This window comes from Batrachochytrium dendrobatidis (genome assembly GCF_000203795.2).
Source record: "Batrachochytrium dendrobatidis JAM81 unplaced genomic scaffold BATDEscaffold_1, whole genome shotgun sequence".
NCBI classification, from domain to species: Eukaryota; Fungi; Chytridiomycota; class Chytridiomycetes; order Rhizophydiales; genus Batrachochytrium; species Batrachochytrium dendrobatidis.
The window spans coordinates 3,490,922-3,518,537 of record NW_006281099.1 but is presented as its reverse complement, the minus strand read 5'-3'; the positions used below and the strand labels follow the sequence as shown (position 1 = coordinate 3,518,537).

At 38.2% G+C, this 27,616-nt stretch overlaps 11 protein-coding genes across 11 annotated transcripts; 5 read left to right on the top strand and 6 right to left on the bottom strand.

Annotated features, from left to right (window-relative positions):
• Positions 1-136: 136 nt before the first annotated feature.
• On the top strand, positions 137-982 carry BATDEDRAFT_85073 (uncharacterized protein; the record flags this gene model as incomplete). The annotated part of the gene is made up of 1 exon (XM_006676352.1): positions 137-982. The coding sequence occupies one exon, from the start codon at positions 137-139 to the stop codon at positions 980-982; it is 846 nt and encodes a 281-aa protein (XP_006676415.1).
• Positions 983-2,650: 1,668 nt separating this feature from the next.
• On the top strand, positions 2,651-5,757 carry BATDEDRAFT_85291 (uncharacterized protein; the record flags this gene model as incomplete). The annotated part of the gene is made up of 8 exons (XM_006676351.1): positions 2,651-2,659; positions 2,783-2,827; positions 3,147-3,290; positions 3,486-3,627; positions 3,720-3,827; positions 3,940-4,053; positions 4,153-4,311; positions 4,397-5,757. The coding sequence occupies 8 exons, from the start codon at positions 2,651-2,653 to the stop codon at positions 5,755-5,757; spliced, it is 2,082 nt and encodes a 693-aa protein (XP_006676414.1).
• A 240-nt stretch (positions 5,758-5,997) lies between these two features.
• BATDEDRAFT_85072 (uncharacterized protein) lies at positions 5,998-7,267 on the bottom strand (the record flags this gene model as incomplete). The annotated part of the gene is made up of 1 exon (XM_006676067.1): positions 5,998-7,267. One exon carries the CDS (start codon positions 7,265-7,267, stop codon positions 6,020-6,022), a length of 1,248 nt encoding a protein of 415 aa, XP_006676130.1. The 3' UTR covers positions 5,998-6,019.
• A 220-nt stretch (positions 7,268-7,487) lies between these two features.
• Positions 7,488-8,064, bottom strand: BATDEDRAFT_22312 (uncharacterized protein; the record flags this gene model as incomplete). The annotated part of the gene is made up of 3 exons (XM_006675465.1): positions 7,488-7,790; positions 7,883-7,975; positions 8,047-8,064. The coding sequence occupies 3 exons, from the start codon at positions 8,062-8,064 to the stop codon at positions 7,488-7,490; spliced, it is 414 nt and encodes a 137-aa protein (XP_006675528.1).
• A 782-nt stretch (positions 8,065-8,846) lies between these two features.
• Positions 8,847-10,463, top strand: BATDEDRAFT_8544 (uncharacterized protein; the record flags this gene model as incomplete). The annotated part of the gene is made up of 6 exons (XM_006674959.1): positions 8,847-8,893; positions 9,007-9,116; positions 9,250-9,353; positions 9,494-9,606; positions 9,700-9,952; positions 10,035-10,463. Coding segments are annotated over 6 exons (1,056 nt in total), but the record flags the coding sequence as incomplete, so codon positions are not given.
• Positions 10,464-10,539: 76 nt separating this feature from the next.
• BATDEDRAFT_85071 (uncharacterized protein) lies at positions 10,540-13,601 on the top strand (the record flags this gene model as incomplete). The annotated part of the gene is made up of 5 exons (XM_006676350.1): positions 10,540-10,795; positions 11,283-11,336; positions 11,829-11,973; positions 12,087-12,179; positions 12,354-13,601. The coding sequence occupies 5 exons, from the start codon at positions 10,540-10,542 to the stop codon at positions 13,432-13,434; spliced, it is 1,629 nt and encodes a 542-aa protein (XP_006676413.1). The 3' UTR covers positions 13,435-13,601.
• A 57-nt stretch (positions 13,602-13,658) lies between these two features.
• On the bottom strand, positions 13,659-16,043 carry BATDEDRAFT_85969 (uncharacterized protein; the record flags this gene model as incomplete). The annotated part of the gene is made up of 10 exons (XM_006676066.1): positions 13,659-13,757; positions 13,880-14,035; positions 14,114-14,252; positions 14,348-14,417; positions 14,561-14,907; positions 14,982-15,043; positions 15,172-15,291; positions 15,378-15,489; positions 15,605-15,698; positions 15,950-16,043. 10 exons carry the CDS (start codon positions 16,041-16,043, stop codon positions 13,659-13,661), a joined length of 1,293 nt encoding a protein of 430 aa, XP_006676129.1.
• A 666-nt stretch (positions 16,044-16,709) lies between these two features.
• BATDEDRAFT_85968 (uncharacterized protein) lies at positions 16,710-18,550 on the bottom strand (the record flags this gene model as incomplete). Its single annotated transcript, XM_006676065.1, has 2 exons — positions 16,710-17,081; positions 17,168-18,550. The coding sequence occupies 2 exons, from the start codon at positions 18,548-18,550 to the stop codon at positions 16,710-16,712; spliced, it is 1,755 nt and encodes a 584-aa protein (XP_006676128.1).
• Positions 18,551-18,637: 87 nt separating this feature from the next.
• On the bottom strand, positions 18,638-22,699 carry BATDEDRAFT_85070 (uncharacterized protein). The gene is made up of 12 exons (XM_006676064.1): positions 22,606-22,699; positions 22,198-22,344; positions 21,683-21,954; positions 21,559-21,612; positions 21,223-21,487; positions 21,025-21,144; positions 20,503-20,574; positions 20,319-20,409; positions 20,034-20,200; positions 19,226-19,909; positions 18,922-19,155; positions 18,638-18,847 (listed from the first exon to the last, which is right to left on the bottom strand). Exons 1-12 carry the CDS (start codon positions 22,666-22,668, stop codon positions 18,728-18,730), a joined length of 2,289 nt encoding a protein of 762 aa, XP_006676127.1. The 5' UTR covers positions 22,669-22,699; the 3' UTR covers positions 18,638-18,727.
• A 107-nt stretch (positions 22,700-22,806) lies between these two features.
• On the bottom strand, positions 22,807-24,141 carry BATDEDRAFT_9008 (uncharacterized protein; the record flags this gene model as incomplete). The annotated part of the gene is made up of 6 exons (XM_006675005.1): positions 22,807-23,011; positions 23,095-23,212; positions 23,314-23,456; positions 23,524-23,629; positions 23,717-23,836; positions 23,976-24,141. The coding sequence occupies 6 exons, from the start codon at positions 24,139-24,141 to the stop codon at positions 22,807-22,809; spliced, it is 858 nt and encodes a 285-aa protein (XP_006675068.1).
• A 141-nt stretch (positions 24,142-24,282) lies between these two features.
• Positions 24,283-27,510, top strand: BATDEDRAFT_22306 (uncharacterized protein; the record flags this gene model as incomplete). Its single annotated transcript, XM_006675464.1, has 5 exons — positions 24,283-25,052; positions 25,142-26,628; positions 26,746-26,867; positions 26,909-27,097; positions 27,196-27,510. 5 exons carry the CDS (start codon positions 24,283-24,285, stop codon positions 27,508-27,510), a joined length of 2,883 nt encoding a protein of 960 aa, XP_006675527.1.
• Positions 27,511-27,616: the final 106 nt, after the last annotated feature.

The following is a 27,616-nucleotide window of genomic DNA, read 5'->3' as shown; positions in this document are numbered from 1 at the left end:
GACCATTTGATGACTAGAAATGGAGAGATTGTCGCCATTGTTGAAGAAAAGGGCAATTGGACCTTGTCTACCAGTGATATCGTCAATTCATACAACAAGGGCATGTGCGTTTGCTCTTAATCAACTCTACCACTATATGCGATTGAACCACAGACAATATGGGATTCTGTCGTCATACGAAAACACCTGGTTTGTTTATCGAAATCAAGAATGTGCCGTTTGTGAAGAACCTCAAGGTCATGAAGCTTTGTATGTTTCTGAGGGAATCTCCTTTACTGCTCAAACTCCCACTGTTCAACAATGCTTATCGTATTTCAACAGCATCGTCAATCACAATCATATGGATTCTCCCCCCGCATCAAAGCGTCCGTCTAGAGCTAGTTCTGCTACCCAAATCTCTCGACCAAGTAGTACTAGAGTATCTCCGCGTGCTAGTCTCTCCAAAGGATGCAGTTCTTTGTCGTCTGGAATTCAAATCAACGAGCAACCCCAAGACTTTGATGTTGATGATTTCAAATTCGATACAGTTCTTGGTGAAGGAAGAAGCAAAGTGTATTTGGATTACTATGGATCTAGCCGTATTGCTCTCAAGGTTGCTGATATTGCCAAGCACGGAGAAATGCTTCCAGAATTGCTGAATGAGGTTTCTGTGTATGAACAGCTATCGGGGCTACAAGGGAATGGCATACCTAGATTCGTTTGTCATGGGTTTGTGGAGGACGTTCTGTACTGTGTAGGTGTTTCTATCTGTGGTACGGTGGCCAATGGATTCACTGAACAGCAAAAGCAGAAGTTGTTGGAAACACTCGAAAGCATTCACGAGGCCGGTATTCTACATAACGATATCAAAAAGGAGAATATCTTGATTGATGAATCTGGGAATCCATATATCATTGACTTTGGCTTCTCTACACGAAATTGCTCCCCTGTTGCTCGAATGGAAGAAACAAACTTGCTCCTTAGTCTGGTTGAAAATACTTGAGATAATACATTTGGGTTGGAATGAATTAGACAATTATTTGTATGAATAAAGCACCGAGTCTTGACCATTATATTTGACATTGATTGTTCATAGCATTTTAGCATAAATCACCTGTCACAGGCGAGATCAACTCCAGACACTTTGAACAACTTTTAGCAGAGAGCATCTACCAAGAAAAGTAGTATCATTCAGTGCCTTATCTATACTGTTGGAATATCCAGACGGGTACTCTTAAGCGGTAACCTGTGGCAAAGCTAGTTCTAAAAAGCGCCAAACTTAAACACAAGTTAAACCCTTTCATCACCAAAAATCCATGTGCACAGTAACTCCATTACACTCATTTCTAGGATTCAAGTTCTCAATAATCGGGTATACAGTGTCATTATTAAATTGACTAATTTCATAAAACAATCCTATTGGTTGTAACTCTCGCTTACAACCCCTCTTATCATTTAATGTGTTACTTGCTCGTATCACAAGACACAAACAATTAATTACTATAAAAGCTAAGATGCTTACTTTTATCAATAAATAACTTGTCAAACTATTTCATCTGTCCAACTACTTTATCAAACCCTTTTCACTACTCTTGAGAAGACCAAGTCTGCTGATCTTGATTTCAAGTGCAACTTCCTCTTACACTTCTGATTTGTTCTCTTCTGATAACTACTAACAGTTACAGATTACATTTTTAACAAATCACGAAGCTCCTAAAATTCTGACATATACTACTGGCGGTTTTACTCCAACCTTCATATGTTTCAATAATCACTTTTTATAAAATCTGACTCGACATAGAATAGGCTGTTTATTTACAGTCGTATTCATGTGAAATGGATCACTGACAAGGATACCAAAATACATAATAAACAGCCATGAAATGACGAGTGCCAATTTAGATAGCGTTATCTTGATCTCAAGGTTTACTAGGGGTTCTCTTGGTGATTAGCATCCAAACGGTTGATTTTGAGCATGCAATTATTGGTTTGTTGAACTAGAATGCAAACGTATCCGATATTTTAGGACACAGCAGATACGAGTTTGAGAATAGTCAAATTCAGTATCTGAATCTCAATACATGAATATGGTTTCAAACTTGGTGTTGTACAATGTATGACTATGCCAAAAAGGAAAGCACACTCTCAAAACTGTAGTTTGTGTGCATCATATGATGGTCGTTGTCTATTGAAGAGCCAAGAATGCTAGTTGAAAAGATGTTACAGTCGATTTCCAATAGGAGAGCACAACAAATATCTAACATTTGTCCATCTCAAAGCAAATATAGTCACTGTAAGATGAGTACAAAGTTACATTTTACGTGAATACGACTGCAAATCGCGAGCATGTCGAATGACCATTCATTCTATAAACTCCACTTGTTGGACTTGTATGAAAATGATTCCCAGTTCACGCTTGATTAATACAGCATGTATCGAGTCATCCCTGTCAGAAAAAAGACGTGGCATACTATTGTATAGCCACCACAGTGTAAGGCTTTGAGTATTATCATTTGTAAACTCGACATGCCCAGCTATTTTTACTTGCTACACATCATATCTATTCAAATCCAGTTTTTTGGAGTTGTCTAAAAAAAATTACGCGAGCATATCACACTTGGCCAGTCTTTTATCAAACAGTACTTGCATTATCGAGTAATGAGGAAATTCAATGACCAAGGTAGGAAAAAAGTCTAATCAATTGTAACACTGGCTGAATTCAACAAAGCTATTATGTACTCCAGCTAAAACTTGCTTGGGTATATCTTGTTTCTTACTAACCATTCTTGTAGATTATTTTAAGTTGTATCAAAAGCACTCTGATGAAGGAGAAAGGTTTATAGATTCGGTAAGTGCAACACCGAGGCAATTTATACTCTCATGGGCGTGTTCACCAACATGTGCAGCCACGCGACTGGTGAATAAGAATAGCTCCGTGAATCATGTGATTCTATATATGTAATGATACAGTTGTATAAGATATATACCATACAGTATCTGCACCAAGTGACCATACATTGTGATTTTCATTGTTTTCTCGTTGCCTTTTTAACCGTATCTACTATTGCATATCTCGGTTCAAACCATAGATATACTTGCAATGAGCAAGTAATTAAAACGTCGAGTTTTTATTTACCCTTTACAAATATACTATGATCATTTACTAGACATTTATGCCTACGGATAAATCAATATATCTTCCTGGCTATGGAGCAAAGCCAGATGATCCTATTATTTGGGTTCGTGCTACAGAGATGATTCACAATAGTCATCTAATCACACAATACGAAGTCTGCAATAACGTCATTCAGGTCAGTGTTGATTTTATGGTCAAGCAAGTAATTAATCTTGGACTTAATTTGTAATTATCCACCCAGTTGTTTAAAATCAACTTTTGCCTTGAACCACTACATGCTATTGGCTGTAATGCCTAAATTGTATTTAAAAGTAATCCAATATATGTTGGTTCCTAACTAAAAATTATCATGTAATACGTTTAAATACAGGGTGCGTTTGGTGGATGGACAGTTGCCGCTGCTAGATTATTTGCACTACATCCGCAAGTGTTTAAGCAGGTAGTTCCAATCACAAAAAAGAATGCTTATAAAACATCTGGCAGCTCGTGTGTAGAGGAAAGCAACCATCCAGGTATGTCATTATAAAAAGCAAAAGCTTAGAATAACACTGATTTTTTCATAAACTAAATGGTTAGACTGATAATGCCATATTATTGTTCACAGGAATATTTCGATTTCGATTTTTCAGATTTGGTACTTGGGTAGAAGTTGTTGTTGACGATTTTCTCCCATGTACTACGCAAGGAGAATGGTTATGTTCCTTGTCCAAAAGTGAGTTTCAAATTTTGAACACTCTAGATATATGCTTCAAGTCAGCAATTGGCTATAGCTTAATCAAATCTATGCATGTCCGTATGCTTGAACTTTTATACCAATTGCCCAGATAAGCAGAATCTATGGGTTCCTTTACTGGAAAAGGCGTTTTCTAAACTCAATGGGAGCTATCAACTGATAAAATCAATCAAGCCATGCACAAGTGTATTTGCAGATTTGACAGGTAAGTGTACTATCTACTTTGGGCAGTCATGTCAGTTGATTGGTGTATTTGGAAAATAAAACAACAAAAAATCTAACCAATCGCTTATATAATTGATAGGAAATATACCTGAACAAATAGATTTGTCAGTATTTTCTCAAGATGCGCTTTCTGAAGATTCTATGCAGCTTTTTAATGCAATGGATAGTCTTATGCGTGGTGGAGCTCTAATAAGTTGCTTTTTTCAAAAAAGCAATCCTTTTGGAAATGCATGCACTGGTAAAATGAATCGCTTACTATCTATCCTGTACAATGTAAAATGATGGTATTTACAACCAATCTTTGGCGATTCTTTGAATTTTAGATGATTTATGTAGCGATATGTATGCTGTCACCAAGGTGTTTTACACGCACATAAAAACAAGTCTTTTCCATAAAAAGACTGTACCAGTTGTTCAAATCTACAAACCTTTTTTGAATCAATCATCATCAGTAAGCCATACTAGTCCTGATTGGCCAAGCATACTAGCAAAGGAGCGCAAACAACTAAATCTTAGCATAGGTCAAGACGGGCAGTTTACAGTTTTACTTTTAGATTTTTTGCGCGAGTTTTCAACCATGATTATTTGTCGTATGTTTGATCAGCCAAATCGTTCATTGATATCACGTCGCGTAATATCCGGCCGATACTATGGTAGATGGTCAAAGGCAGATAAAAGTGATGGCGGAAGCCTGAGCTATCCTTATACAGTATGCAATAATCCTCAGTTTTTGCTTGATATACGCAAAAGCAGTGAAGTCATTTTTTATCTACAGCGAAGGCATGCCAATCATCCTACGCATAGTAGTGACATTTCCATTGGACTGATTATTTTGAAAGTCGAAGAAAATCGCGATTTTCGTATTACCGATTTAAACTATCAGCAGTGTCATGTAAGCAATTACACATCTCATACAGAAGTGTTTTGTCGCTGCATTTTGAAAGAAGGACGCTATGTTGTTATTCCCACAACTTATCGATCTGGCCAAGAAGGAGACTTTTTTATTAGGTTTTATACTCTAATTGCAGGATCACAATTCTGTCCTTTAATACGACATTCGCCACAATCTATGATCATGGGTTTTTTATCATCGCAAACCCGACAATCACACCACGGCATGCACTCTAAATCAAACACTTTTCGTATTGAAATTGTTTCATGCAATGTTCAAGCAGCAGCTGTATTAAATATTTCAGCTGCATCATCCAACACAGCATTGGATTTTGATCAACCAAAGCCGCCATTATTGCATCTCATGTATATTTCAAAGATTGAAGCCAGTTTAATTACTAGCTCGAGTAAAGCATCATCAATATCAAATTCATCTACATTGATATCAAACTCTTATTGCATTGTACGATGTTCAGAAGAATCGTCTCTGAGTTCACACACAACACGCCGATCACAAACCACGTCGAATTGTGACATTCTAAACTCATTTGTATTTGGAATTCGAAATATTACCAATGCAACCATCAAGGTTGAGCTATGGAGTGTATCAGAGACTTTGATAGATAAACTTGTTGGGTACACTTCTATTGATGTAGCCGAGTTTGCTAGCCCGCACTTGGTCGGCACCATGAACGAGTTTAGTCGAACGATTTTTGCTCGAAATAAGACTGATTCTTCTAATTGGTGTATTACAATGCGTGTCAAGTATGATGGCTTGCCTGTTTCTAAATAGCCACTCATTCCTAAAAAGGTTAAATGTTTACGTAAAATTATCCCATATCTTAGTATAAATAAAATTAAAAATAGCATTTCAACTGTTGAATTGGTAGCAATTGGAGTTTTACTTAGATTGCTATCAAGTGATTGCCACCATGAAATGGCATTTTTTCGGTAGAAAGCAATAGTTGATCTGTGCCTGTAATTTTTAAATAAAGCCTCGCATTTAAAGAAAGCGACAATATATATAGATGCTAAAGGTTACGACTTTGAATCATTTATTTTTTCAAGGATGTAGCATTGTTGATAATAGATGCAATAAGATCGTTATCTTGCTCAGTGGAAAACGAGCTTGTTTGAAATTGAGTATAGTCTTTTTGTTCCAGGTTTAAACCAAATGGCTTTATATTAAGAGTATTTTTGAGATCTTTTGTATTTTGATGCTGACGTTCATGTGCTTCTCTATACCTGGACGTAGAAGATGAACCACGGCCTGATGAATGATCAAACATAGCATTGTGATGAATTGCAGGATCCATCATGGTAACAATCACATCTGGACGTCCAAGATGATCATGCCCAGAATACAGCACCCAAAAGTCATAAGTGACAGATCTGTCCACCAAAACACGCTGGTTGAAACCACTGTGGCCGCTATGTTGTTGGAGATACGATGGAGTTTTGGTTTTATGCAGATATGCAACCACGCCATTAATACCCACAGCATAATCGGATACCCTGAGAACGTTGAGAAGACGGCCTCGGACTTTTTTGGCAAGAGGAATGGGGGTGGTAGTATAACTGGCAGTATCAGACATGGATTGTGGTGGCTTGTAAGCAGAGTAGTGAACAGGATGAATGTCTTCTTCTTTGGATGGCAAATTTTCCAAACCAAGAAATTGTTTCCAATGACTATCGCTGGTCCGTCTATTCTCAAGTAGTCTGTTGAATTCAGATCTTTTTGACCTGGCAAACAACAGCCATTGCTTCCATTCGGCATTGGTCATGTTCTGCAGTGGTTTGGCAGGAAGTCCAGTTATGTCATGATCGAGATCACACATGGCTCTGCTACGAACATCTGCAAGCATGCTTGCTTGGGGCTGAGGGAAATTCTCCTTCCAGCTCAGTATACCGTTGTGACGAGCAAAACCAGACTTGAAGATAGGCCGAATAAGGGTTTCATCATCAAAAGAGTCAAGTTGGATAGTTTTCAGATCTGTGCGTAACGAATATTTGAGTCCCCATTGTGTTGCAGAATGAAGAATTGGGAGCTTGTCAGTCGACTTGGTTGTAATGTTGGTATTAGCATGTGGTAATGACTCGACAGTATTGGCTGTAGCAGTAGTTTCCGACTTGGATACTGGCTCAGTTGCAGCTGTGAATGCTATCATTTGTTCTTTGGTTTTTTTGGCAGCAATCGCAGCAGCAGTCCAAGGAGCTCGTAGCGGACGAGAAGAGATAACCTGGGATGGATGCATAGAGGAAAAGGCAGACTGTCTAAACAAGGTACCAAAGCACTGCTCCATCTTGGCAATATACACAAGTGCTTACGACCAAATTATTGAATGGTTCAAGTGGTAAGTTCACCAGTGTTGAGCAATTTACGGCCGGCAACAAGATACGGAAATGAAGAAAAAATGTGAATTTCCAATCTAGATTGACTTGCAGTTTCGTCAAACTATCATTTCCTGGCAAATGAATCGACTAATTTATTTGCAAGATCCGGCCATATATTACAAATATAAATTATTTAAAAGACTTGAATTGAATCAGAGCAGTGTTGTTGAATGCATGGCTAAGCGGTTCAAAGTCTACAAATAGAGTTTCTGTAACAATCCCTTGTGTCAATGCACTTTGAATGAATGGGCACTTATCGCCAAGACTAGTGCCCATACTGTTTAGATCGTACGTCTCAAAACTGTTTCCTATAATAGCCAGCTTGGTGTATTGTCCAGTGTCCCAGTTGGATTTGATTACATTATTATACAACATAATTGGACAATGTGGCATGTAAAACAGCGTCTTTTGATGTACCTTTCGTTCGCCATTCTAAATAACGTTGCATTAGTTTATTTAAACAGTCGATTCATTATATTCGTGTAACCAGATGATATCAACCAATGATTAATCCATATAAATACCTCGTTTTCTGAAATGATGGAGATTCCTTGCAATGAAATAAACTTTGATTCGGCTTGGGTCAGCATAGGCTCAAACAGATACACTCGATTAAACTATTCAAACAAAAATACTTTTAGAGCTTCAAATCCCCATACACTTATTTAGTATAAAAACAACCAAATACCTTGAGTTCTTGAATCATGATAATCAGTAATGCAAACTGAAACTGGGCAAGTTTGGAATCTGATATAGATCCAAGTCCATAGCACACACAGTCTAACTCTGTAGATGGCCCTTTAAATTCCTCTATAGATGGCTTGATATGGTCTGGACTCCATTAATAGTCATTATATGGTCTGGTGTAAGTCTTGTATTCTATAAAGCCATGAGTAGTGGATGAATTTACAAACCTATAAAGTTCTTGTAGAATATAACAGAACGAATCACATTGCTAAAATTCACAAACTCGATGTTAGATGATCAGGCGTTACAGTAATAACTGAGTCATGACAAACGCCCAGTTAATTACACTTGGCTGTCTATAAGAAGTTGAAAGTTTGCAGGCAGTTCCAAAGTTGAGTTGAGCAGTTTTTCCTTATCAGCTGAGTGGTGTGCAGCTATGTTTGCATTGGTTTTTTTTTGATTCTTGATGTGCGATCGCTTGTTTGAGCTACGCTGTCTATGTACAACCAATGTAAAGCCGTCTTGATCCATTCTTATCAAAAGTCGAGTTTTCAGGCTCAAGCCAAACAACAGTCCGTGCCCTCAGGCGAATAAAACATTCTGGCTCAAATTCTTTAATTTTTTTTATTCCTATTCACTGTATTGTTGACTGGAGGATTTAGCTTGTTACCAGTAGCAATCATGCAGGTCGACGAGGTATATATTGAATTTTCATCTGTATATCACTGTTACATTTGAATGTATTTGTTACTTATTTGTACTGAATGCGATCAACACATTATCATTCTATTGAATCACTAGCTCATTTGGAAAACAATTGCGTATAAGTTCTGTTCATACAAAGTCGAGTAAGTATTCACCATCCAGCACCAATATGCACTGATGTGTAATATATAGCTGTATCCTGTTCAACTATAGCGTTTTTATTCACCATTTAATTTCATCATTTTTGATATACAAGAACTATAACCCAAGGCTTCTGTCGTAATGAATACAATGTCACTGGATTGTGCAATAGACAGTCGTGTCCTTTAGCAAACAGTAGATATGCGACTGTCAAGGAAAAAGAAGGTATTGCAAATTTTTGATAATATATCTACTAGTCGGCACCATTTTCTCCATCTCTTGATTGGTGCAGATTTGAATCAGCTAGTTTTTAACAAAATCATACTGACCAATCGCTCCATTTGTTGTTGAAATCAAGGTGTATTATATTTGTTTGTCAAGACCATTGAGCGTGCTCATACGCCCTCCAAGATGTGGGAAAAGATCAAGCTGTCAAAGAATTACACAAAGGCTTTAGAACAGGTTGGTTGCTACTTGAAGATTTACTATTTATCATTAGTCTTTTGCATATTTTTAGTTTGAATGATTATAAATACTGAGATTTAAATCTAACCACCATGTCTTGCAATGATTGAATTTGATTGTATTTACTTGGATAAAAGATTGACAACGAGCTTATTTACTGGCCAGAATTCATGATCCATAAATGCAAACAAAGAATGACAAAGATTACTCAATATCTCATCCGTATGCGTAGACTGCGCATTAAAACTAAGTATGTTGACTTGTACCGAGCCATCAGTTTTGGAATTACTACATGAAAACACTGTAGTTTTGTACTTACGACAATACTTTTATGATAAATCAGACCCAAGCTTGTTGGTATTAAAAAGAAGGTTGAGCGCCGTGAAGCTCGCAGAGAAGCAAAAGCAGAGGCTGCCGCTCGTTTGGATATGTCTATTGAGAAGGAATTGTTGGATCGTCTTCGTAAGGGAGTTTACGGATCCGATGGTATTATCAATGAATCTCAAGAAGCATTCACCAAGGCTCTAGATGAGATTGAGGAAATGCACGAGCAGGATGAAGACGAACTCGAGGACGAAGACGAGGAAGAGGAAGAGGTAATTTGAAAGTGGAATTCTACTCGTTTTAACCATCAACTTTCTAAACGTATTTAATTCAACCATCTAGTTGGAAAGAGAGTTTGTTTCTGATATGAGTGAAGACGATGTTGCTGATTTGGAAGATACTGGCGATTTCCTTGGATACAGCGACGATGAGGATGAAGAAGATGATGAAGACGAAGATATGGATGACATTGAACTATCAGATGGAGATGAAAGCAGCATAAATAGTGACGATAGTTCACCCAAAAAGCCAACTGCAGGTCACAGACAAGGCAAAGGGCCAGTTCAAAAGCCACGCAGGAGTAAGTTTGTCATGAATAGCGATCCAAATACCAACAAGAGTCACGTTTATAGATTTGAATCTAACTCGTTGTGTTTAATAATGATATCTAGAGTTTGCGCGCGTGGAAGTAGAATACGAGCAAGAGAACGAGCCGTTGCAGACTTTTGCCAAATAATAAAAATGACCAAGATAGTGGTTGATGATACATCACGTGTATACTAATTCACGTGACACTAATTTGAATTAGTTGCAATTTGATAATTTGAACCTGAGCGGCAGCAAACTAAAAGGCTTGAGCATGTATTCTTCCGAGGCGACTGCTAGAGCAAGAGCAGCAGCATCTGCTACTACTGACGCACCGTCCAGTTTGTCTTTGAAATCGCCTTGTCTTGTCAACGGAAAGAACAACTTGAAAGGAAAACTCCCATCAAAGGTTTACGTCGGTCACTTGCCTTACAATGTGGCTAAAAGAGAGCTAGACGACCTGTTTGTTACCTATGGGAAAATCCTTTCTATCGAAATCAAGCATGGTGGATATGCTTTTGTTCAGTATGGTAAGTGGTGCTGTCTGGATGTTGCGGTTTCTAAACTTTGTTTAGCATTACAGCCGTATTCGGTAAAATGGAACACTTGTATTTTTGGAACGACTATTTTGCTCCAGAATATAAATATTCGTTGTGCTTTTCTGCTAGAAATTGAGCTATTCAATAGATATTCTCAATCCCTCTACTTTCGAACATAACGCCCATTATATGGTGCACACAACTATAGTCTGAGCTGTGATTGTCTTTATTGGCAGTCATACATTGTACGATTACAAGTTTGAGACCAAATTCATGTATTGCAATCTAGATATTGAGTTTGACTATTTTTAATCAAACTCCATCTTGCTGTATCCTAAGAACTCGTGCGTTCGCGCTCTAGTTCAAGAGAACAATTCAGGAATGCAACTATTATTCCATGCCAATCATCAAAAGACAGATCAGTAAACAAATTTAAAAAACAGTGTTGTCCAGTAAACTGGCACTCATTATTTCATAGGATTGCTGTCTGTTATGTGTTTGGCATCTTTATTTAGCGTTCCATTTCACATGAGTAAGGCTGTAATATGAAAATGAGGAAATTGATATTTGGCAGAGTATTGCAGTTGTTGGCATTAACTAGCCAAGTAATTCGTGGACAATACCATTCATGGCTCATTCAGTGGATTGTTGTTTGGGTTCGGAACTAATGTAGTTCACGTGATGTGTAGCAATGAGTATGTGAAATATATCAACGCTGGAATTGAACCCTTAATTATGTAAAGCACTGCATCAGTTTTGCATTACTTTCAGTTATTCATTTTCACTACTTGCTGTCTATTCAGAATTGCTCTAGACCATGTACTGAACGCTGTAGATGGCTCTGCTTAATCTGCCTTGCATTTTTATTCCTTAATGTAGCTCGAGTAATTCACTTACTCGAGCTACATTAGAATTTGAAGAATGCTATCAGTTTAGATTCAGCCATGCTTAATATGCAATACTTTTAAATTATACTAAGCTTTAACTTGATATTTGAATTTACTTTTGTAACTTGTTTGTATAGAGACCCAAAAGGATGCCGACGAAGCAGTTTTGGCATTGAACAACCACTCTTTTGACGGTCGACGCTTGCTTGTCGAGTTTAGTAACAAAAGGGATTCCGTTGGTAACAGCTGTCTTCTCTGCGGAAATGAAGGCCATTGGGCAAGGTACTGTGTTTTTTAAGCGCCAAGTTTATCTTTTTAATCTAGCTTAGTAGCACAGCTATTTGCTAAACCTACAATTTGATGACTGTATATCCATTTTGCTTCACTGTTCATAGGGACTGTCCAGATAACAAGGAACGCGGAGCTGATGTGAAGTCTGGAAAATGCTTCAAGTGTGGATCATTTGGCCATTTGGCTAGATTCTGTCGGTAGGATTGGTTTCCTTGTGCCTTCAATATCATTTCAGGATAAATTTTGAGATTACTGGATGACTGGATTACAGGAATTTACTGGATATTTTCATTGTTACTTTTTTCATCTGCAATTTTTAATTTTCTGCTACATAATGCACGATCAATTCTTCAACTTTAACCACTCAATAGTGGACCGGATACAGGATCTATGGTTGGAGTTCCGGTGACTGTGCGTGATCAAGGCTACCCATCCAAGTCTTCGTATCGACATCTTGGTTTTCGGTCAAGATCCAGATCCAGATCAAAGTCTAGATCACGATCCCGTTCAAGGTCCCCGATTTACAAGCACTCTCGCTCTAGGTCTTTTTCTCGCTCGCCATCTCCTCGTAGACGTGCTAGATCTCCACCTCCACTGTCTCATCCAGTTTCTAGACACCACCGGGACGATCCTCGATATGACGGCCCGCGCAATCACTACTCTCCACTTTCTCGCTGCGCACCCCATCCCAATTCAACCACACCTTCCAGCATTGTAAATGTTAAACGCGTATCTGGAAATGCTGGGCATGGTATAGGCGGTATGATTGGATCTGTCAATGAGCACATGTATGACGAACAAGATGATTACCGTTATATGGAACGTCCTTCCGATTGGCCATACTTTCGGGGTGGATACAATCGGTATGACGATGGCTATTATCCCTACCAATCAGACCATCGAGATTATTCTCCAGAATATCATCGTGACAATCGATATTTGGATGAACGAGACACAAAAGGACGTCATCATCATGCCGATTATATTGAATATTATGATGCGAGAGATCGCAGAACTAGCCCAAGTCCCCGAAGCTATGATCGATATATGGCCGAGGTTAATGACAAGCATGCTGGATATGGTGCTCCTTCTGGTGATAATGGAGCAGCTATTGCAGAGTCACCTTTGGTTAATCCAAGATTAGCAGACTCTCGACATATCCCTAATTCGAGAGTACAGGAGGGCATCAAGCATGATGACCCGAGACTAGTGCTTCATGACCCAAGACTGAAAGATGCTATTTCACCACATGATATTCGTCCTCATGATCCAAGGCACTACGATCCTCGTCTTCATGATGCACGAACACACGATCCTCGCTTATATGGCGCTCGAGATCTAGATCGCAGTGCTACTCACACAGCTGATATACGCACCGCGGACCCACGATTGTATCACGAGCATAAAAATGTGAGCGAAAGCACTCTAGAGGTTAGATCTCGCATTCGTTAAATTTTACTGGTCTACCATTCATGGCCAACCTATTTTCATACATTGCTTTCGGAATTTTATCAGGATACCTCTAGACTAGCTTCCCTGTTCAATTTTTCCATCTCATTCATATATGTTACTAGTCTATATTTTCAATCATCGAATGAACTACTTTTTGAAACTTATTCAAATTACACGATAATGGTAGATATTGCGATTTAATTAAAAACAATTGATTTCAAACTTTATTTGATATGGGATGCAAGTGAACCGTTTCTGATCATAATCTCAAACCATTTGCGTATAAACGGAGCATAGTTAAATCGACGTCTTATATTCTCATCCTAGGCCATATCAATAAGAAATCAAAACGTCAAGCTGTAGGTATGCAAAACTGGCTTTTCAAAAATAGACGCAAGGTGTACAGGCTTGAAACAGTAAGCCATAAAGCAAAAATGTTACGTACTTTATACTCTTGGCGTTTTTCAGCCTCTTCTTTGATTCTACAGTCAATAGCACGATCAGATTTATCCAGAATTTCCAGGGCAGTCGACACATTCAATTTGGATTTCAAAACGGCGTAATCCTCTACACTCAGTTCAGCCTCCTTTAAAAAAACCGCCTAGTGAGCAATCAAAATGGATTAGCACGGTTATTTTCTTTTAGCTCAATTCATGGTCCTATAAGACGATGGACTTACAAAATCAGACGTTGGAGAAGCTTCGGATGCTTCACATTTTAAAATACACTCGCGAGCAGTGCTAATAAGCCTTTTCTTTTTTTCATACATTTGCACTCGATCCTCAATAAGCGCCAATAGATTAAATTCAACTGAATAGCTAATAAAAAATCGCAGCATCCATACAATCAAAATACAGCATTAAACATATGAATTTGATATGCAAGATGTTATTCAATAGACCCCAAATTATACCTGTTCATGCGCTTTTGAATGATAGAAATGGCTATCGATATCCAACTATCACCGTTTTTTGGTATGTTCCCTTTTTATGTATCAGATTGACATTTGCGTGAGGTCAAGTCAGTCAATAGTTAAAACAGCACACTGTTCAGAACCGTACTTCTAACAACATATAATCGATAATGTGTTACAGATTGGTTTAACAAAGAAAATCAATATTCTTACCCAGTTTTTTAGGCATCCGTTTTAGACCATCAAGCTCCCAAACCGCATCATCGATGGGTACATATCCAATAAAATGATATTTTGGTTGTGCACTTTTGTCGTTGCATGTAGTTTGTGATTTTTCCAGATTAGAGTCACAGGTTTTGGAAGTCATATTTTTTCGCTGCTGTGCTTTTCTTGATTTTAATGTAGTTCCAGTGCTACTTTTTTGAGATGTATCTGTGCTGATTGAAACTGGAACTCGCGCAAGATTACCTTTAACTGATTGTGGAGGTTTTTTTGTTACAGCCTTTTTATACTTGCGTTTTTGTGGTACAGGGTAGTAGAGTGTAGAGATATCCGTTTGTCTGCATAGAGTACATAAAACAGAAGTTGAGTTATAAGATTTCAAATAGCTACATGATTGACAAACAGATCTTACCTTGCAAACGAATTGTGTGATACCCTTAATCTCTGAAACCCACTCAATGCCAATCCACGCATCTAAAGTAAATAATATCATCAGCAAAGCTTAAATATATTTATACTTGCAACCAAATCAGTCTATTCGATGATACAGTCTAGCAACCCAACACAGCACATGGATATCATAACCAGCATGACCTACTTACTGCTGGAGATAATTCTAAACAAAATTGCTTAAATTCTACCAATGATGAATCTAGTTCAATAGTAGCGCTATTTAAAGCAATACTCAACAGTGCTTGAGTGGCACATGCATCCGGAACAACCTACATCAAAATCAGCTCAATTAGCCATTCATTCAACAAGTGGAATTGTATGTTTAGACTGTGAATTCAACCAGTTGTGCATTTACCTGATTAATAAAAAATATTTTTTCTGGGATACTTTTTATATCTGCAGCAATTTTACTCTGTTCCGTGTCTTCTGCATGCCACTCGAATAAAAATATCAGTCCGTAAATTGGTCTTGAGTAACAGGTTAGATATAAATTTGGTTATAAATTAAACTATGATGCCACATGAGTTGGAAGTATACGAGATGGCAGTTACAAGTGGGAAATCAGATTAAAAGTATACATACTCGAAAGCCTTTAAATATTCTGCATCAAGACTGAATATCTCGGCAATTTCCACTCCTTTAATGCCAATCTGACTTGCAAGCTCTGTAAAAACACCTTTTAACCAGTGAATCATTGATCGGTCAACCATGACTGATTAGTTGGATATATGCAAGTAGATGCAATATTAAAAATAGTCTAAAAGTACAGAGCTGTGAGATAACATGTGACTCGATCAGATCAGCTAAGCAAATTATAAACTGTAGCCATCGATAATCATGTATAATCTGAAATCTAAAACGGCTCCGAGATTTTCAAATGGCTGCCAAATGTGGCAAGCGACTGTTGGTTTGAAATCAAGTTAATACCTGGATGAGATTCTATATCTGCCCATGGACTTCCCTGTAGAGGATTGTCCATGTTCACATCGTACTGGTTGGGCGGAACCACAGGCGCTGACATTATACTCGATAAACTTCAAGCAATCGAAATCGACGATTGGTTAAAGTGAGTTTCCTCAGGGATTTTTAGACTGTCTTGATTCAGTCACGTGAAATTATTTGCATTTTACATCAGCTGACTGTTGAATCTAATGATTTGACTTTCTAAATGTCAGCCTGCAACGTGTCGTCTCGAGTGGTTTCCAACTGTTTTACAGCCGTGTTTACATAAAGCATTTGTCTTGCCATGACTCTGCTTTTTATTGAAAACCTTGCTTTTACACGCAACCAAGGAGTATTCGTCATTGAATAAACTTGTACTTGATCAAATACATTCCAATCATTGCAGTCTCGGGAATGAATGGTGTTTCCATACTAGTCATTCAATGTTTTTTAAAACAAAGAAATGTCGCAGATTGAAGGAATGTCAAGGATGTGATGAACATTCGCTGTTTTTTGTAGAATGGGACGGAAATCAGTCAATTAAAAGAGTTCAAAGAACACATGTTGTTGGGTAGGATTGGCATCCATCAGACATGAAATGTTCATTATGTATTTTAGCTTATTTAGTGTTTTATTTTACACGAGTACAGCCGTGATTCAGGCTTGTACCATTTCATAATCGTCCTATTTCAATTAAAGTAATGCAATGTCTCGAGTCCTAAATCAATATTTTTCAAAATTTACGTCAAGCAGATCTATCATCCATGTCCAACTGATCGCCCCATACATCCTCATAATGCTCGTCTTTCCATTTATCGTAAATTTTCATCATTTTTTGCAGATTCTTGACCATAAAGCTTTGTTCACAGTCAAGGTAAAAGCCGCCAGAAAGGTGCTCCATAAATAATTCAAGCGAGTCATTTAGATGAAAATCCTGTCTTAGCAATCCATCACGAATAGTGAGCTGTGGCTGCAATCTTACATCGCCATGATGATCAGAGATGGATTCGATGGGTGGTGTTGCTTCTACAGTCAAATCAACAGCAGGAAGTAGTTTAAGCAGCTCCTGCTGGTCTTTGTTGCTAAACGTATCCCAGATCTGCTTGGTAAATAGATTCTAGCAGTAAAGCCAATAAAAAATCAATACTTGTGCAACGCACTATTGTGAGGAAATGGCAATACCATGCACATATAGATACATACTTTTGCATTATCGTGTAGTTTTAAAAGTGGTGAATCTCTACTTTTAAACATCAATTCTGGATTCCACATAGAAAGCAGCGATGTGGTTTCTTGAGAGTCAGCTTTTATAGAGCTTGTGAGCGATTGAATGGGTTTGGAGCATTTTGGTATAGAAATCGTAGGCAAGGGCTTTGATATCTCAAGAGTATGCTTGACATCAGCTTCAAAATCTATAAAACTTTTAAAAGTACAATAGTCTGGATGATCAGACAAATCAGATATGTCTGAATAGTCAATTCCAGCCAATAAAGGTTGCTTAACCGTAGTTATTGTAGCCATTGAATTGGACAATAAAACAACCTTCAATCTTTTTGATCCTTTTAGTTGTGGAGTCGATTGAACTCCTATGTGTAGAGGTGCAGTAGGAGAATCACTTTTAGATATGTGTCGAGATGGTGATGGATCAGAACTATGTGATTCGCTTTTACGCTTGCACGGCTTGGGTTTTAAGGCTGAAGCGAGTTTAAGATTTGATGATCGACCGCTTGCTTTAGAATCTGTTTTTAAAGTTGGCTCACGCACTAACAAGTTATATTTGTGCTTGGCTGCTTGTTTGCAAGCCGGTTCTGATGTTAGAAAGTCTGGTGAATCTATAAGCCGACAGGGTTTTAAAGACATGGGTGTTGGCTCATGGTGTGTGGTATCTACATCCATGTCCATGTCCATATCTGCAGCTAATAAAAGGTCTGACAGATTGCTCAACAAGCTCTTGCGTTTACGAGTAGACCTTCGAAATGCTGGAGGTTCAGACCTTACCATAACCCTTGTCTGAATATTGCAGCAAGTAAAATATCTCGAAGTTTTGGTCAGCGAATCCAACACTTTGATATCGGCATTCATCGAATTTTGGCATACATCATCCAAGGCTTTCGGAAATGGGGTCGTGATATGCACTGCATTCAAGCCTAATCGATTTATCTTGTTGACAACTTGAACCGACTCATTGAAATCAATAGCTGCCACACTAGGCTGACCACTTTGTGAAGCAGGTGCTCTAGGTCGAAAATCATACCTATGTGTGGGCCGTCCTTTACAAATTTCAGCTTCTCGGTGTGATTGTGAATGTCCGACCAATTGATTGGCGTTTGTTGTAGCAGCAGCTAAAGTAGTGTGGACAGTAGTAGCGACAGAATCTGCATCTTGAACAATGTGCTCAAAAACTCTACTTGGCAAAACCACTTTGTTCTTGATTAGTATGGAATTGTTCATAATAAACGTTGCATTTGCTGGCTCAATATAACGATCTGTTACAGGCTTATTTACAGCAGATGACTGAGAGGGAATAGCAGCAGTCTGTGATGGTCGGGAAAGTATGTGAACATTTGCTTTTGTAATGTTTACCATTTGGTGAATGTCGGTTTAAATCACCAAACAGCTCGTTTTTATACTCGAGCATTAGCCGTCAGAGTACAAATATGCTTTGCGAGTTTTCAATTAATCAAATATAGTTTTTATGTAACGCTCCAAATTCATTTCGATAAAACTGCTTTCGACATTCTTAAACTACTCGAATACTTCAACTTATTTAGAAGCATTCACTCGAACATGAAACAGTTGAATCGCTGTTCCAAGCCAAATAGGAGGACATATTTTGGCAGTCTCTGCACTCATTGTCTCTGTCGCTTTCAGATATACCGTACCCTATATATAGACATGTTCAACAATCAGTATTGCAGCAAATTTAAAATCGGTATCGCTAGATCTAGTCACTTTACCCAAAAATAGCTTGTAAACCATACATGCATCGGGTCAGAATAAGTAAACGAGCGCATCATGATCAAGTGTGGTTGAGGAAGGACACCAACAACAGTCTCCTTGGACAAAAATTCGACTACTTTGCGGTCATCGTTAAGCCCATTATCAACACAAAACTGCTCAATGCGTGGTCGAAGATAGTCGGAAAGTGACAAAAGTACCAATAAGGGCAGCTGCGAGCGCCATGAATGAAACTATAATTTAACAATATGTTGTGGTTAAAACCCCAGATGTCAACAACCAATCTAGTAAACAGCAACGTACCCATTCTTCGGTTGGCTTAAATCCACATTTGGATCGAAAAACTGGAGTGGTTGGCTCCTCAGTTAATGGCAAGTCTGTACTGGTAACAGGTACAACTTTGCTTTCCTTGTCAGCTATCTCAGACCGATCTGGAAGCTTGCCTTTTGCCTTTTCAGAAAGTTCCGACTTTTCCTGATCCTGAACTGGATCCTCATTTTTTACAGTTTCAGTAGATGCTATCACATCAGCAGGCTCTTGTGGTGTGTTGGTTTCCGTATCCTGTAGCAAGGTAGACTCAGTAGCAGTCAAAGTTTGAGATTTTCCATCCAGACGCTTCGAGTCGGCAAGTCGCATCCGCTCAATCTCGCTAATCGCACTCTTCAATGACATTTGATACAGACTATTGATCTTATCCTTATGACGCACCAACGAGTAAATCAACTGTGCATTGCCTGCAAATTGATATTGAATAATATTGTTGAAAATGTCAAGGAGATAATAGAGTAGTCGGTAGTTGTGCTCCTTGGAAAGCAAAAATGCTGGACTCGAAAATACATCAAAAAGTGAAATAAGCTTATTGGCAGTTGTTGCTGTAAGACATTTTACAAGTGGTGATGAATTTGCAAGTACAACTAGCAGTGGTTCTTGAAGGCTTAAAATCACTGGACGCATAGGTCCAGTAGTAGACAAGATGACATATACCGACTAAGCCAAAACAATCAAACAAGTCGCTTTCAATGTTAGCAAAATGTATCTAAACCCTTCAATCCACCATTGACCACAACATTAATTAGCACAAGCAGTTTATAAAGCATACAAAACTGCCTACCAAAAACAAAAAATCACCCCAGCAGCCCTGAGAAAAAACGGGAAAGTGTCTGGAAAGTGAGCCGACAGTGGCCATATCAAAAGGCTCATTCAACGACACTCCAAATCCACGTTCTTGTGAGAGAATATGTAAGATAAAACAGGCCAGTCTTAATGATCCTGCACGAGCTGATTTCATTCAAACCAAAAATGGCAATAGTCCAAATTAAACCATTTGTTACTAGGTGATTGCTGCACAAACTTGAACGCAACATGCTATAGTAGCAGATAATCATAACAAACTCACCAGGCTCTCTCCGTACTTCTAAGCATACGCCAAGCAAAGCTTCCATGATGATAAGCAAATGAGCGGATCCAACAAGGTGCCGTAAGAATCCCTAAAAACAAAATAAAAACATTAGATCAATCCAAAATACTCGAGTCGAAAAAACGTTATTTTAAAAACTTGCCTCGTTTGTGTTGATCAAAACCCATAAAAGAGTCAAAAGTTCTGTAGTTATGGAAATCTTCTTGGTCGACCCTGGTAAATAAGCTTTGCCCGCCTATATATAAAAATAAATTGATAATTCAGTAAATGAGCAGTATTTTGTTGAATCTGTAACAATGTAAATACTTGCATCAAGAGGGTTTCGAAGTAGACGCGCTAAGCCTGCTGATATGAGTTCAAAGTCCTCAGTCTTGTAAATCTTCCCAGAATAGTATCTAAAATCATTGGACATTCCTGCCAACTATTTGCATGTAAAACAGAGATCAATTTGATCATGTCAGTATATTATCAAAACACAATCTGATACCAACACAATGGTTTAGAAATAATGCACTGCAAAAATCAAATACTTTTACGTTGGTAGCACTGGTGGAACTAACCGCCGTATTGATTTGATCATCAGATACAGCACCACTTGTAGAGTTTTGACTATTTTCGATTAAGCAATGTTGGTAATAATTAGTCTCGTCAAATTACAACAATCATGACTATATAATTTATAGACTCGCCTTTCTGCACGTGCATGCTTTGTAGTAGAGGACTCCCAAGATTTATAGTCTAGCAGAGCAGTGAGAGTTTGAGTGCAAATAGAAACAAAAGGTTCCTGAACGTCTCCAAAAAAAAGCTACAGCATTTAAACTAGTGTTAAATTTAACGTAGGCTTTAAATATATCAAAACTTGATCCAAAGAAAAAATACAAACATAATTATAGGGTAGAGCTGCCCAACCAATAGGATCATAGGTTGTAATCGTGTTGAGAAGTGAACACAAAAGGCACAGAGCATGTTTTTTTTCCAATTTTGAAATAACCACATTTGTCCATTTGTTCTCATTCTCAATGAGTTGATTTGGTTTACAGTATAGAGTACAAGACATCATTGTGAACAATAGTCGAAGCACTTCGATGCGATGGATAATTTCATCTCTTGATGTTGGTAGCGAATCTGTAGCACCCACTCCTTTCAACCTAGTTGATCAGATAAATCAAATGTTTAGCTGCTGATTGGAATAGTAAGCTCAGCAAGCAAAAATTCGTACCAAATAGAAAATCTGACATTCTCCGAGTCAGTATCTAGATCTGGCAGCGTGAATCTAAAGCATTAAATGTTAGTAAATCAGATATATGGGGATGTCAATGTAGTTGAAATGATTAAAAACAAACTTTTGGTAAAACAGAAGCTGGACTGCTGCAATAGCAAGCCGACTGCCAAGCGTAGGTATACCACCATCCTTGGCTTCGGCAGTAGATTGAGGAACAGACTCTTTGATCTCGTTGTCCCAAAACATACTAGACTCAAGCACACCACCATCATCCAATTCAAAAATAAATGGCAATAGTCTTGTCAAGATCCGGACGGCATTTAAAACCTCTTTGATGTCTTTGGGCTGAGGACGACTGGTAAGTTGGCTGAATCCTAAAATATGAGCAGAAACCTATTTTAATCAATTCAGCAAAACAGATACAAGAATAGTGTTAATGCAAATATAGCAGCCATTTGGCTTTCATTTATGATTGGGATCTGCAAAAACGGAGATCTGACAAAGTATATTTATTGGTAACTCCACAAACAACAAATGAAATCAATGACTGTAATCGTTACTGGATAAGATATATCCGTAGATCTAGACATTTTAGATTGATCGCTCCTTTAATGTGAAATCAGCAATGAAGTTTACCTTTTGAACAAGCATTTTGATATTCTCTGGATGCTCTTGGATGATCTTGCGCACATCTTTGGGAGATATGAGATTAAACACATTTTCCGGAGTGTCAGGCAGCTCTAAGAATGAGTCCCAGAAGGCTTGGTTATCTTGTGGGATTGCCTAGTCATCCGCCATGAATTTAAGGATAATAGACGGAATAGTAAATTAGCAATATGCTGGCTGGACAAAGATGCAGTAGTAAAGAGCTGTATCATAAGCCCATAGTTCTCAAATCCCACAATAGAAAGGAATACGATGATGGAATAGGCCTGGACTGGCTTGCTGGTAATCTAGCCAATATCACGATTGGCATGGGTTGCGACACAAGGTCGCATTCATACAGCCATATGTATGCAGTGTGTGCTAGAGCAATGCACTTGCCTGGTGCTCATACAAGGCGAATACATTCTTTCGAAAAGCAAGCTTGCTTTCTGCAGCTCCCATGATTACAATACTCAGATCTTGTGTGGTCTGACAGTTTCTAAGCAAAAAAGAAACTGCAGTTTTGCTAACCATCAAATCAAATATAAACTTGGATGCAATCTTACAACTCTCAACTAAAACACTGCAAATTCATTGAATCTAAACTGTATTTGAGATCAGCTTCATAAATGATGGTGTGCGGGATTTAGCAAGTGTCAAACACTCATCAATGACTGCTTTAGTTATGGAAACACCGCCTGGCTTATGAATCGCACAAATACAGTCCTTGTCATCTACTACAATAGTAACAGTGCTAGACACAAGTGGTTCTTCCTCGTGTGTAGGATCAGCCAGCAGTGTTTGTCTGTAATCAAGTATATCGAGTTAATCCTGCAGTCATTTTAAAAACGCATCAAGCAATAATTCTCGGCATTCAATGTTGCATACCCATCAAATATGGCAAATGTAGATGAGATTAAAATGCGATTCAGTTTCAGCGGTTTAGCTGGCAAATTATTAATAACCGGAGCAGATTCATCTGAAATAGTTACTTCGGGCAACTTGACTAGTAATTAAATCAAACCATATTAGTACATGTTCAGCATTCTTAAAAATGCAGAATTAAAACTGATGTTTTCAGTCAAAATAATATCGAAAGCAACATACCATTGCAAAGTGCAGCTATAAGTGCATCAACTGAAGCATCGAAAATATTACCAGCATAATTCAAGCAAACAATGTCTGCGTACAAAACCCACACAACTTTCCCAGGTACAACACACAGACTTTCTAGATCTAAAACATTACCACTTATTGAGCAAGCAATCATAGATTAGCCAATTGCTCGTCGAAATAAAAATTCAATCCAGCTGGTACCTAGATATGATGTTGTTCAAAAATGTGCTGATGCTCTGTGCCAACTCGCAAGGTGGACCAGGTCGAAAATGAGATGCACAAAGAGCAGGCAGATCAACATTGGGCACTACGATACAAGAGCAATCATTTCAAATTGTTTAATTGACGAGTATAAGCATGCGTAAATTAGTCAATACAGAACCAAATCACTTACCAAGATAGCCTTGATAGGGCAAAGTAGGCGCTGGCTCTGCAAGTTCTGCCTTGATGGCACAAATCACTGATGTGTCTCCTACTTTAACAGATACTGACCCACTAGCAGATGTAATTGGACCTATAATAAATATGGAAATAGTATCATCAGCACATCAGGATCACTCAGATACAGTGTTTAAATTCAAAGTCGACTATTGACCAACAATAAACTCGATACAATTCAGCAGGCCAATTGCAGATCCTCATAGTAGACTTACCAAAGTCAAGCTCTGTGTTTCTGAAATGAAGCAATGGCCGTCCATCCGCACGCACACCTTCCTGAATAAACCGACGGTGATACTCGAGTGGTTGAATCTTTTTAAACGTATCTGGATCAAGAACAAACCCACTATCTTTGGAGTGATCGGATTCCTGCGGTACCATTTGTATATCAGCACTCATTAATAAAATGCAGATATTATTGCTTTAAAGTGTTATCTTTATCTGCAGTCGGGAAGAAAAACATAAAATTTCCAAATTGTCGCCATCAGATTTGACTGACAATTTGAATAGGCTTTATGAAGCATGTCGCAAAGACCAAGTCGACCAGCAAACCAGAGTGGTCTCAAAATCACTCCGAATCCCATTCTCACGAAACGAAGAATTCCTCAATGGGAGGACTGGGCAAAAATGCAAAATGCATCTGATAGACTGCATGTTCAATCCACAGCTGACAAGCCAGGCGATATCTCGAGTCTTGGAGGTCAAAGTCAAATCCAGCAACCAGCAGATACAATGAAACAGAATGGAAACATAATAACACCAGAATTTACAGTGGAATCTATAAAGACTTCATTGAGTTTTCAGGAGCCATCATTGGCGTTATCTAAACGACAACTCACTCGCTCCATTCATTTTGTAGATTTCGACAAACCTGAATCTGGAAAGCCATCAAATTCAATCAATACAACTCAACAGGCATTGCCATCAAAAGTGTTTGGAAAAGAGCATCCTTTAACTATGTCTTTTATCCCCAGCGTATCCCAAAACAGCCTTGCATCGTGCATTCCTGATGCTTTGAAAAAGTTGCCCAAAAAATACTACTCGCACCAGTTGAACATTTCAAAAACTCCAGCTTTACCATCCAGGCTCGACTCAAAGTCACCACAAATAGTCTATGTTTCAACACAAGCATCAGATTCTGGATCAAACAACAATACTGCTTTGAAAAATCCCGATACTGGATCTGTCAAACCAATCAAATCAAAAAATATAGATTCATTGGTTGCTCCACCCACCAAACCTATAAAACACCATTCAAAAAAGGCAGAATTACCATTCAACAATAGCAATCGGTATGATCATCAGTATGACTATCAGTATATCATTATCAAACTTTATTGTATACCGCTTTTTAATATTCTTGCATGTTGATTGCTTTTAGTTCAGTTACAAAACAGAATACTGCTTTGCCACGCATTAAACCAGATACCAAGCAAAAGTCTTTGTTAAAAAGTAAAGATGGTCAGCCAACAACCACACCAGCTCCCAAGCAGTTACCAGTCAAAGAAACTAAAATCGATTCACTTTCTTTGAGCAAAACATTTCGAGGATCCATGCATTTCAAACCCAGACCGCTTCTTTCGGTCCGTAAACCCAGTAAACATCAATTACCTCAAGATTTGAACCAAAGTCAGATTTCCAAGCTTAAAACACATATGGACATGACTAGAAGACAAGCTGTTTTTCAAGCAGATATGAAAGGACGACTGGCTCAACGGATTGGGCTTTTAAAAACAAAATTGGAAATGACAACCGCAGTGACAAATGATCAAGTGGATACTGCTTCCCAGTCTCCAAAAAGCGTATCAAGTGATGAAGATCACGAAGAGTCAGATATAGATGAGCTACTTGCTGTTCGTGACGGCGAAGATGACGACGACGATGAAAGTGTTTTTGAACTATCAAAAACATATTCTGCACAATGTAGTAAAGATGAATCCAAACAATCACGAGAAGCTGAAGACAAGGCTCCGAATACCAACACATTTGAAAACTTGAGCAATGTGCTGGAAAAGGTTGCAGCAAATATGATGTTGCAAGAAACATCTTTTGACTCTAATGGCAGTCAAAAAGAAAATCAAGATGCAACTTTATTCAAACAAAATATCCAGGAATCGGAAGACATGAACACTAGACCAGCTTTTCATCAAACTGAAGCTAATCCTGACAGAAAACCAAGTATCAAGCCTAATATTCTGGATCCAAGAGTTGGACAAAAAATAGTCGCGGCACATCCAGTCAAACAGGAGATTGACGAAACTGACAACACACTAAAACCTAAAACAAATCCAAATCCTCTGACATCACTTACAGAATCACAGCTAAATCTTCTTGGTGACACTACAGGAGCATTTCGTGGTCCAGGCGACGTGTATGCTCGGTTTCTTATGGGCGGACGCAACCTGCGTGTAGGTGCACGCAAAGCATTAGCAGCAGCCATTCATGCAACCGAAACGGGTCAAATGGATGAATTTCTTATTGACAAAAATCCCTCTCGCTTTGCCGTGGTAAGTAAGAATTCTCGATCCATGGGTCGACTGCGCAAAAAACACAAGGAGATGCTCAAACAAAAAATGCTAGACAAGGTGCAGGCATTAGAAGAATCCCGCGTATATATCATCACGCATATGGCATCACTGAATACCTATCATAAATCAATGTTGGATCTTAAAAACGAAAATACAAAATTGAAGGCCGAGTATGAAAATGTGGTTGCAGACATCAATAGGCGAGTCTCATCCACTTTGCTCAAAAACGAAGAGTCTGATAGCATGATTAAACGATTGCAAAGAGAAAGAAATGTGCAACGAAAACGACTTGCAAAGGCATATGCTACACTTATTCGATCGGGAAATGAAAGTATTCAAGGTATCTATTGATTTTCTTGTTATTTTGAGTGGTAGCAATGCCAATCTGTAGCTTGTTTATTTCAATCAAACGCTTATCCAACTGTCTTAATTTTTACCAATTACTTATGTTGTTCAGCAAAAGAAACCAAACTAGAGGAAACAAAGAACCGATACAACCAGCAGGTTCAAGAGCACATAGATCTGAAAGAATTTAAAGCAAGTACTGAGATTGTACTTTACGAAATTATCTACTATACTGTATTTTAAATGAGAATTTTTTATAACTTGCATGCATTTAGAATATGACGTTTTTGGATCCAGAGGTCATTGCAAAAAGAGTTGCTGCAGAATATGAACGAAAAGAGCAGATGCTTTTGGAGTATCAACGACTTCAAATGGAATATCAAGAAAAATTCAAGATTGAAGAACGGGAAGCTGAGCAAATTGTGATTAATCGCATCATGCAAATCATTGATGATGCCAAAACAGTAAGTACTAGATTCTATCTGCATTAATGTTGAATTCAAACAGCATTCACATAAAACCCATGAGTAGCTCAATGTGTACTAACGTGAGTTTACAACAGGAGTTATCGTCATTCATTAACAAGGCAACCACGACAGCATATCGCGAAAACCAGCGGTTGAAAATGGAAATTCAGATACAAGAAGAGCACAAGTTACAGTTTGCAAAACAAATTAGCAATTTTGAGCAGAAACAGAAACAGCTTATTCTTGACCAGTCAAAGTACGTTGATGAACGACGAAGAGTTTTGAATCTTAAAGAATGCATGACATGTACTCCGGATATGGATGTGACCATTACATCCACCAAGTATGGGCAAGAACAACCAATAGACAAGGCACCGATCAAAGAGCCAATTTTACAAACTGTAAAATAGAATAGCTTTTGTTACATGTAATTTTGTATCAGTTGTAGAGGTCACAATTTACAAGTGTTATGAAGCTAAAAAATAAAACGTGCATCGATAGCGAGTCATGAATATG